The sequence below is a fragment of the Cyprinodon variegatus genome, unplaced genomic scaffold (genome assembly GCF_000732505.1).
Source record: "Cyprinodon variegatus isolate N-32 unplaced genomic scaffold, C_variegatus-1.0 Scaffold2, whole genome shotgun sequence".
Classification (NCBI taxonomy): Eukaryota; Metazoa; Chordata; class Actinopteri; order Cyprinodontiformes; family Cyprinodontidae; genus Cyprinodon; species Cyprinodon variegatus.
This window is the reverse complement of record NW_015150455.1, coordinates 1,613,329-1,623,739: the sequence shown is the minus strand read 5'-3', so window position 1 is coordinate 1,623,739 and position 10,411 is coordinate 1,613,329. Positions and strand designations below refer to the sequence as shown.

At 37.2% G+C, this 10,411-nt stretch overlaps 2 protein-coding genes across 2 annotated transcripts; both read right to left on the bottom strand.

The window, feature by feature from the left end:
• Positions 1 to 248: 248 nt before the first annotated feature.
• LOC107103693 (protein FAM8A1-like) lies at positions 249 to 3,670 on the bottom strand. Its single transcript, XM_015403525.1, has 5 exons — positions 3,226 to 3,670; positions 1,496 to 1,616; positions 789 to 912; positions 543 to 682; positions 249 to 446 (listed from the first exon to the last, which is right to left on the bottom strand). The coding sequence occupies exons 1-5, from the start codon at positions 3,668 to 3,670 to the stop codon at positions 302 to 304; spliced, it is 975 nt and encodes a 324-aa protein (XP_015259011.1). The 3' UTR covers positions 249 to 301.
• Positions 3,671 to 6,503: 2,833 nt separating this feature from the next.
• LOC107081713 (fatty acid-binding protein, adipocyte-like) lies at positions 6,504 to 7,583 on the bottom strand. The gene is made up of 4 exons (XM_015369916.1): positions 7,436 to 7,583; positions 7,163 to 7,338; positions 6,964 to 7,065; positions 6,504 to 6,620 (listed from the first exon to the last, which is right to left on the bottom strand). Exons 1-4 carry the CDS (start codon positions 7,506 to 7,508, stop codon positions 6,567 to 6,569), a joined length of 405 nt encoding a protein of 134 aa, XP_015225402.1. The 5' UTR covers positions 7,509 to 7,583; the 3' UTR covers positions 6,504 to 6,566.
• Between the last annotated feature and the right edge of the window lie 2,828 nt (positions 7,584 to 10,411).

Here is a 10,411-nt window from a genome sequence, read left to right as displayed (position 1 = left end):
ACTGATCCAGGCATGGCTTCCAGCTGTAATAGGGAGAGGATATCAAATAAGGCAAAGCTTGTGTTAACTGAAAGGGAAATGTGTTCACTTTCATTCCTCCTGTGTTAAATACAGCTAAGATTTGGCATAAAACAGACTGCGAACGCAGAACCTCCGCGCAGTGATCCATTAGAGAACCTCAGTAAGTGTTCCACACGCAGCAGCTGTCCCACATGTCTTCTAATCACAGCAATGTCACCGTTTTGTTATTTTACTCTTGAAATTTCATTTATCCATCCTCTTCCTGTCCTTCATTACAGCATCATCTGACTCTGGAGCGCTTGACAACTATCGTACCAGCCACCATGTCGTAGACAGTTCTGTTGTGCTGGAAGAAGAGAAGTGTGATAAAGGCTGGGAAAAAGAAAGCTATGGAGAAGTTCTTGTTCAAGGCTCGGACAGTCGACCTGCAGAGGAAGAAAAAATGACAAGGTCATGATTTTAGGCTGAGCTAGGATAGATTAAATACAACAGAAAAAAAAAAAGGTAAAGACGTTGCTTACGCTGACAGGGAAACATTAGTTGCCGGCACTACTAGCACTCTATTGGGCTGAACCAGAACCGACGAATCGCACGTAACGACTCTGAGTCCGATGAGGAATTTCCCCGGAGTGGCGCCTCCAGCTCCCCAAATGCAAATAATCTGAATGCAGACGGAGGAAATAGATCTTCGTCATTTCATGACTGCAATTTGGAGCAACACAACTGGCATTTAGGAGACCCATTGGTGGTCAATTAAAGCTCCTCACCTCATAAAAACAAACTAAAATCCGATACACGAGGGCCACAAGCATCATTTTCTGCAGCTCCTCCATTGACGTGTCTTCATCAATTTCCTCCACGATGAAATGCATGGCGAATTTGGAAACGTCTCTGAGATGAAACACAAGACAGATGAAAACAAATTAAGTTTTTCCACTTTGAGAACCTGTTTCATGTTCTCACCAAGAGCACCTCAACAAACCTCAAGTATCTCATAGACAATCACAAAATAGTACATAAAATAGTGAAGGAAACCTTTTAAACAGAAAAAAATTTGAATACTTTTTAAACCGGTTGCCACTAGAATAACAGCTGCATGTCATTAAAATTTTGCCAACTTATCTTTACAAAATAGTCCAAACTCAATTTGGATGAAGAATATATGTGATGAAATCTCACCACCGATTCTAACATGGAGTGAGGATTTTACTTTTTCTGGTCCATCTTTAAGAATGTGCTTTGATCCAATCCATTACTTGCATTTTGCAACGACATTAAAAAGTTTATGTGCAATTTTTCACTTCTCCATTAAGTCATATTTTCTTTTTACCATGTCATTAAGTGATACTTTGAGGTAGTCTATCTGATAAAGTGAAAAGGTTATACAAGATGCTGTATATGTTTAAGTTTCATAATGGGATGAACAAAAACAGTAAGAAAAAACAAAAAAAACTTTTTTAAAGAATATACTCACTTAATTCCACTTAAGTGCATGATACTGATAATTATGGTTGCTTTTATGAAAAACAATATGAAGAAATCCACAATCTCTGCCATAAGTCTTTGGAGAGGTGAAGGAATGCTGTACTCTCGACCTGGATAGAAGCAGTAGGAAAAATAAATTAGCTTCAGGATTTTAAAGGAGCAGAACCTGCAATCTACAATCAAATTGTATTGTTTCTACTTTTATCCAAACCTGAGAAATAAAAAGTTTTCAAGGAATACTTGAGACTTTACATTTTCGGCTTTAAAGGCTTAGTGAACAATAAGAAAATCTCTAAGCAGAGATTATGTTCATTATGTAACCCTAATAATGCAAAAATCTCAGTCACAGAAGCATTGCCTAAATAAAAGCAATGTATTTGCTAATGCATTTCAACAGTTTATCTAAAAAAATAAATAACATTTTACAGCTGTTCCCAAACGGTGAGTAATACCATCATCCATCCATCCATTTTCTGACACGCTTTATTCAGCTGTCTACGGGCAAGAGGCAGGGTACACCCTGGACAGGTCGCCAGTCCATCGCAGGGCATCACAGAGACAAACAACCATTCACGCACACACTCACACCTAAGGAGAATTTAGAGAAGTCAATTAACCTAATAGTCATGTTTTTGGACTGTGGGAGGAAGCCAGAGTACCAGGAGAGAACCCACGCATGCTCAGGGAGAACATGCAAACCATCCATGCAGAAAGATCCCGGGCCGGGAATCAAACCTGCAACTTTCTTGCTGCAAGGTTGCTTCTAGCCACTGCGCCACTGAGCAGCCCTAATACCATCATATAAAGATGAATTAAGCCCAGAACTCAATGCAGTTTCTATAAGGTAATAATTATTGCAAATATGATGGCTTGAAATACTTTTTCTCCTTTCATTTAATAATGCCAATCTCAGCTGGCTGTTACTACTGCTGATTAGGGGTGTAAATAATAATCGTTTTGTATCGATGCATCAATCCAATAGCCGACGATCCAATGCATCAACATGTGCACAGAGAATCGATTCATGTTTTTTTTTATTCCTCTGGTCTATTTTTTATCTATTTGGTCCTGGACATAATTCTGACTCCCATGCTGCGGTGGCGCTAAACCTATTTTGCCCTTCTACCTTGCTTCCTTTAGCCACTACCCGTTTTCCACTTCCTCTAACACACACTCACGTAAACACACAGCTTTCATTGATTTATTTCAAATTTGAACAATGTCTAGCCTGTAAGGTTAAAAAAAAAAAAACAACAAATTAATCAAATCGAATCGTGGTGTATTCTTAAGTATCGAAAATAATCTAATTGTTGGGTCAGGAAATCGATACTGAATCGAATCGCCCTGATGGGTGTGATTTACACCCCTACTGCTAATCAGCTTTAAAAAATGAATTAGAACATGTAGTTTGTTGTAAACAAAGTAACAAAATGTAGAAAAAATGTCCCTTTTTCCTCAACCTGCCTATTGATGTGAACTAATGCCTCATCCAAACTGATACAGCATAAAGTTAAAAAAGATATAAATGGTGAACTTAATAAAGTGGGGTGCAAAAATAGAATTGTTCTCATTTCTGATTATAGATTTATATTTTCTCTGCTTTGAAATAGGCTGTTGATTCAAAGGCAAACCGCAAAGTTGTCAGATTTCACTTGTGGAAACTGAACAGGATCTGTAAGTAAAGGCGATCATTATGGAGCGTCCAAAGCTAGCCTTTACCCTGTCTCTGAGCATTCCCCTGATCCCGCTGCTGCCCAGCGGCCGCTGGGGCTCCGGCAGCGGTTTCTCCTGCCCGGCTGCTCGGGAAGCTGGTAGTAGGTGGATAAGGCAACAGTGGCAGACCAAAGGGAGCATTTTGTCCGTTCTGAGCGCTAAAAACAAGAGCAGTGGACGTTCCGCTGGGCTGCTGTAAGCAGGGAGGGACTGACGCTAACAGCCAGCTCTGCCAGTTCACATATCCACTGTAGTACTGCCACATCCATGCCTGGAGCTTCTCACAGTATTCCGCTGTGGAGCAGCTTTCAGCCGACTGGTTAATAGCTTCCGGACTCCTCCGCTTGTCTGTTATGTGGGTAGCTTCGTCAAGCTGCGCCTTTACTTGATTTACGAACGGTTTGTTTTTCCCCTTGTCCACTTCCATGATTGTTTTTTCGAGGTCGGCCATGTTTAAAAGCGAAGCGTCACCTACGGACGTAGAGTTGGATTAGCTCATCCGGAATTAATAAAAATGAACGATATAGCGATGTTACTCTCTGTTAAATATCAATTCCATGAAGTTATAAAGAATTGTATGAGTTTTTTTTCATCATCCAATACATTATATATTCTTGAAATATATTTCGCATTAAAAGCATAATGTGACCTCCCCCGCACTAATGACTTGGTTTCGTCCAATGTGTTATTGCCAATACACGACACAAGATGCCAGCATTCTGCAGAATACAAACTCACACTAACGCTGAGAATGTTTAGTAAAAAACTTCCGTGCATAAAAATGTAATCATTTCTCTTCACTGTTTAAACCTCATTATATAAGAAAGCACATATTCCTCTGTAATAATTCGCATAATACGGCTATACAAGTGATCTGTCTACGTCAGAGGTCTGCAGCCATGATTTATAAGTGATCTGGCAATGTTGAGTGGAATAAAAAAAATGAGGCAGCAGAATTAAGAGGTTTTCAATTTGTACAGAACTCAATTGACTTTACTCCTTACAAAATATGTTTATCTGCAATATAAAAGATTAGAAACAATTGTTTCTTGTGCTCTGACCTTAGAACAATATTTAATAAAAATATGTATATTATAAAATATGTTTTACCTTCCAAAATCTTGATTCCTCTTAAATTATTCGCTTTAGAAAATTCCTCCAGGGGTTCCATAGGTTTAAGTTTTTGAACTGAGATGAGCAAAGATGGAGGATGATTTTGTGTCTTTGAGTTTGCCAAGACTTTTGGAACAGAATATTCCCACAGAACTGTCAAAAAGCTAAATTTAAGTCTTGTCTGACCAAAATGCTCAGTTCCAGCTAAAGTCTGGCTGTGCTAGGAACAAACTATGTTTCCATTTGTGGTGAAAGGAGAGAAAACAGGTTGCTAGACATTCCTAGGAAAACAGAAAGTTATGGACTACTAATTAGAGGTTTGTTAAAGACCCTGTTCAACCTAAAAAGTGAAGCAGCTTCTTAGAAAAAAAATGTTTTAGATTTATTTTCCAACAATTTAAAGTTTAGAAATGTAAAATTGTATTTTTTATATATATTGTGAAGGAAAAGGGTTCCCTAGCTCCTGATCCTTCACCTTTCATAGGGCCAACAGTAAGAACCCTATCATGGGTAGGAAAAGAAGTCTGGACTGCTATCCTGAATCCAGAAAGTTTTCTACCATGCAGGATGTCATTATGCAGCAGAAGCACACATGGATGATGCAAATCAGAATGGGACCACAGCCTTCTGAAACTAAAAACAATATACAAATGTAGCAAATGGTTGATGCTTCCTTTTATAAGCCTCCCCCAAAAAATTTGAAGAAAAAAAACACTAAAAATGACAAAGGACCTCTTGTTAGTTTTCGCTAGGGAGAAGAAAAAAAAAAACCTTTGTATTACAAGCCACTAAGGGAACTCATGACCTGTAGAAGGTGCTTACTTAATCAGATGAGAGAACATTTTAGCATCGACTTATATGGAAGGCACAATGTTTGGCAGAAAACTAAGTGTAAATCACCCTTTAACATGGTAAGGGTAGTATCATGCTGTGGGTATATACATCTGCAGGGACAGTGAACATAATGGTAACATAGATGGAGTGATGCTAAAGCAAGATAACCTTCAAAGGAAACCTCAGAAATGGTTGAATATTTTTTGCTAGAGTGGCCGAGTCAGTCTAAACCTTAATCTATTTCAGAGTCAACAATTATCTTTGTTTTAAACTCTTTCGGCTCATTTAATAAATATTATAGTCCACCATATGTAATTTTGCTACTCACTGAAACCTGGAATGTAGGACAAATTTGATTTATTTTCTGATGCACTTTGATATGCATTATGATCTATAGACTGCTTTGGCTACCCCAGTCTAAAGGATTGACATACATTTACTAGAACAGACAGCAATTCTTTTGCTACAGGCTCTTCATAGCCAAAGGAGCGGATTAGTGGATTTAGAACAATACAAGAATTCATCAGCTGATAGAGTGATTGTGTTTAAGAGGGTAAAGCCAATCCAAAGGAAGTCTGCTTCCTAAATCCTGCACCCCCCACATGCAAGTCTTAATCCAAAGTAATACGGTTTCCAAAAAAAAAAAAAAAAAAGTTAGGTGGGGAGACAATTCTTCCGAAGAATTTGTAACAAACCTCCAACAGAATTGCTGATTTGACAGAATATGTTCATCATGTTCTTCCCAATCAGTGCCCTTATTGTTTGACTACTGCACTGATTCAAGCTCTTAGCCGCAGCCTTTGTGGATTCATGCAGCGACCCAGTTTCAACGAGCCCCAATTAATACCATATTTGTCCTTGCTTCAACTCTCCTATTGGTTCAGCCAAGATCGACCTCCTGCAAAAGGGGGGTGGGGTCGTCATGGTACCAACCAGACCAGGGATATGGCCTGCCAAATCCATATTATACAAAGGACTGGGCTTTTGCTTGTCAGCCATACTCCCAGCAACCCATAAATGTTTAACATTGGGCTTTTTCGCCCCATTTGGTTACTATAGAAGTCTTTTGACACAGTTCCATGAACCAATTAGAGGCGGCATTACAGCCTCAAAGCCTTGATTAGGCTTGGAAATTATCCCAGTTCAATCAGCCTTGTGTTAAGTAGCTTTGTAAAAGCAGAATTAAAAACACCCACATCACACATGCACTTGCATAGAGAGTAGAAGTTTAGCTACACCCATAACTGTACTTCAAAAATCTGCAGACCCCTACATTTGAAGCCTAAAAAGCAGCCATCATAGCAAACCAGTTTTCATTAACCACAAATGAACAAAGAGTAGCATCACATTTAAGTTTTATTTAGATCTTCAAATAACTGGTTGCATTCATCTTTGTCTTGTCATGCCGCTTTTTCATAGGTCCTGACTGCAACGACATCGTCCATGATGCATTTCTGTTGAGATAAGAGACCATAAGTCATTTTAAAATTGGTGTAACCCAATGTAAAATATTTTATAATTTAAAGGATTAAAACAGGTGCAATAGTTGAGTTTTGGACCTTTATTACATTTCAAAACTAAACTTTGAGCTACACTACACTTTTTATATATATATATATATATATATATATATATATATATATATATATATATATATATATATATATATATATATGAATTAAACAATTGTGTTAACCAACTATGCTTAAGTAGATGCAAGAAAATAAAGCATCATTTCTTTTGTGTGCATGATGGGAAACAGATTTGTTAAATTAAGTTTACAATCATTTTACTCACCGCTGTAAGTTTTCCATCATTAACCTCTCTCTCCAGGGTAGTGGTCTTTCCATCCCAGGACTGTTTCTGCACAAGTTTGCCATTCTCAATTGTGAAGATGGACTTCAAAATTAGGAGATAAGAACATATGAGGGCTTGCCATCGTGGAGGGTGAGCTTAGTTCCTTAATGATATAAAGAGTTTAAAGATAATGGCTCACCTTTGCGTTGCGACCATCTGCTGTAGTCTCATCAAACTCCTCATTCAGTTTGAACTTAATCGCAGCAGTCTTCAAAGTGCTCTCAGCCTTCATTGAAATAAGCCCATCATCACCAACACTGATCACCAGGTTAGGCTTGGCCAGGTTACCCATCTGACGAGTGGCGAAGCTCATGCCTTTAGACATTTAATACAGAAAATTATTTGATTTTAAATTAGATCAGCAATTAGGGGGAAGCACACATGGCTTATCCTTAATTAAATCAACTCTTACCGACAGCCTTCATGTATTCATCAAAGTTGTCGCTGGAAACAAGCGTCCACTTTCCAACAAACTGCTCGACCATGATGCCAGAGAAGGAGCTCAGTAAACCACACAGAGTTAAAGGCAGCAAATGACAATGAACTTTCCAATTTCAGGCCAACATCTATGCAGGCATATAACTCCCAACCACCAATCATATGCAGGTGTTCCGGTTGCTATGGAAACGGTCGGATTAGGGGGCGTGGCTACGACCTGGTTTTTTTTTTTTATCTATTTAATCATGTGGTGATCCGTTTTGGGTTCATGGCTCTGGATTTGCTGACTTCAGCAATTGTTAAGGCGGTCTGATAATGATGCAGAAGAACCACCTGATTTTTTTTTTTTTTTGCCTGACTGCATGAAAGGAAACATGTATGTAATAATTTATATGTATATATAAATATATAAAATATTTATAAAATAGAATATTGTAATAAATGTTATTGTATTTTTTTTTATCATTTATGCTCTAAATAGTTTTACTGTTTTGTTTATCTATTTTTAATGCAATCCTACCATCTAAAACATGTGTATTATTGTGTATTCTGCTATATGGATATATTTTAACATTAATCTATACTTATTGTAAACATGTAAAACATTCAACCATATTGTAATATAGAAATCAACCAGCAGGTGGAGATATTGGTAACGTAATATAGAATGGAAGTGGACTTGATTGGATTCAAAGAAATGCATTATAAAAAAAATAAATGAAGAGATTTCTTTAAAAACAATGCTAATGGTTGTTATGCAGTCAAGGCTCTTCTGTTAACAAGATAAAAGAAACACTTCTGGAAAAATCATGAAGAAAGCATTGTTTGTCTTTTTTGGAACTGTTGTACAAAATCCTTTGGAAGCATATGACTTCTTTCATTGAAGAAATTTGAAAATTATTCTAACAAATAAAAATCTTCTTGATTTAAATGGGAATAAAATGACCATTGCAATGTAGAGCATTTATAGGTTGTTATTTATTCTGAATTTTATATTCACATTGTAAATATATTCATATACTTCTAATATATTGAGAAATGGCCAATTCTCAGATTTTATTATCTATGATTAACATCTATAATGAGACTTTAAAACCAATAAAAACACTAAAGCCATTCAAATTGTATCTGCTCTTGAAAAATTGCAACCCTCGAGCACAAGTTTAATTTTTGCAGTATGACATATGCTCTCTGTTGCTCTTAGATATTGTTTTTATGTACCGGTAAATACCTTGTTTCTGTTGTTCTTTTTTTCACTTATTCTGAGTGTTGCTGAAAATAAATTTGAAAAGAAAACACTTTTTGTGGTTAGGAAAGTATTTAGTCAGCCACTGATTGTGCAAGTTCTCCTACGAGAGAGAATACTACCATGAATCCTGGGAATTTTTAAAGAATAGATTTGTAGATTATTGTGGAAAATAAGTAATGTGTCACCCACAAGAAGAAAGATGCCTGGTCCTCAAAGACCTGTAACATCATCTTTAAGAAGCTCCTCTGTCCTCTACTTGTTACCTGAATTAATGACACTCGATTGAACTTGTTACCTGTATATGAGACACCTCTTCACAGCCTCAAAAAGGTCAGACTCCAAATTCAACCATGGCAAAAACCAAAGAGCTGTGGGAGGACATAAAATTAGAGGCGGGGTACACCCTGAACAGGTTGCCAGTTCATTGCAGGGCAACACAGAGACAAAGCAACGATTCATGCAAACACTCACAAAGTAAGGAGAGGCCAATTTAACTTAATAGTCGTGTTTTTGGACTGTGGGAGGAAGCCGGAGGACCCGGAGAGAACCCATGCATGCACAGGCAGAACATACAAACTCCGTGCAGAAAGACCCCGGGCTGGGAATCGAACCCGAAACCTTCTTGCTGCAAGGCAGTGCAGTCCCCCATTATTTTCAAGATAGCAATTTATCTATAAGCAATTCATCTTCATTTTAACATCATTCTTTCTTTTTTCATTCACTCCAATATAACAAGAATGTTTATGTCCTGTATTACCATCCTCTAAAAGAATATACAAATGAAAGAAAAATGAAGACTAGAAAAAAAAAAAGAGTGCATTCATATATACTGGGTCCAAAAATGAAAAATAATGCTTGATGGATTTTTCTGTATGGAAGGAAATTACTGTCTTCCAGAAGTCTGAGACACCTCAGACTTGTTTCAGTCTCAGATGACTGAGACAAACACACCTCAGGAAAAAAAAAAGAAAACTATTATGTAGATACCTGTCCATTTAGCCCAAATGTGTTTCAACAACTTAGAATGGTAGTTTGATAATATTTTCTAAGGCCCTCTAATAATGGAAGGTGGAAGGCTGCATAGGGCCTTAAGCAGAATTTTGATTTTTGGGTCCCTTTTGCTGTTCTCCACCACTAAGAGCTCCATAATACAGGCTTTGTGGGATCTGGAAGAGAGGTCCTAACTTTAACTGATTGAGCTTAAAAGCAACTACTGGTGTTTGTTCATATAAATTTGTAAACAAACACCAGGGTGTATTCAGACAGAAGCTTCTCCAGATCTACTGTAAGACAGACCACCACAGGAGATCCTTCCTGGCAATGATATGATTTAAAATATTCAAAGTATTTCTTATGTGAATAGCGCTCATTTGATCAAGAAGATCAATTGAGAACAACGATAACTTGAGTAAACAGAGAGATTATGTTTAATTTAGTTTTTCTTTTTCTTTTTAGAATTGCCATGGAAACAGGCTCTGGAAAACATGATATTTTAATCAAAGCTCTAGCCTTAAGGGCCTTAAGATACCATATGTGGTTAGTCCCATAGTGAATTCTTGTTTTTTCCCATGTTTCATTTTATTGCATGTTGGAAATACTTCCAACAGCAGGATATCAGATGAATAGAAAGAGAAACCTGGGAATAGAGAGTAATGCATGTGTGTATGTATTTATTTATATATATATATATATATATATATA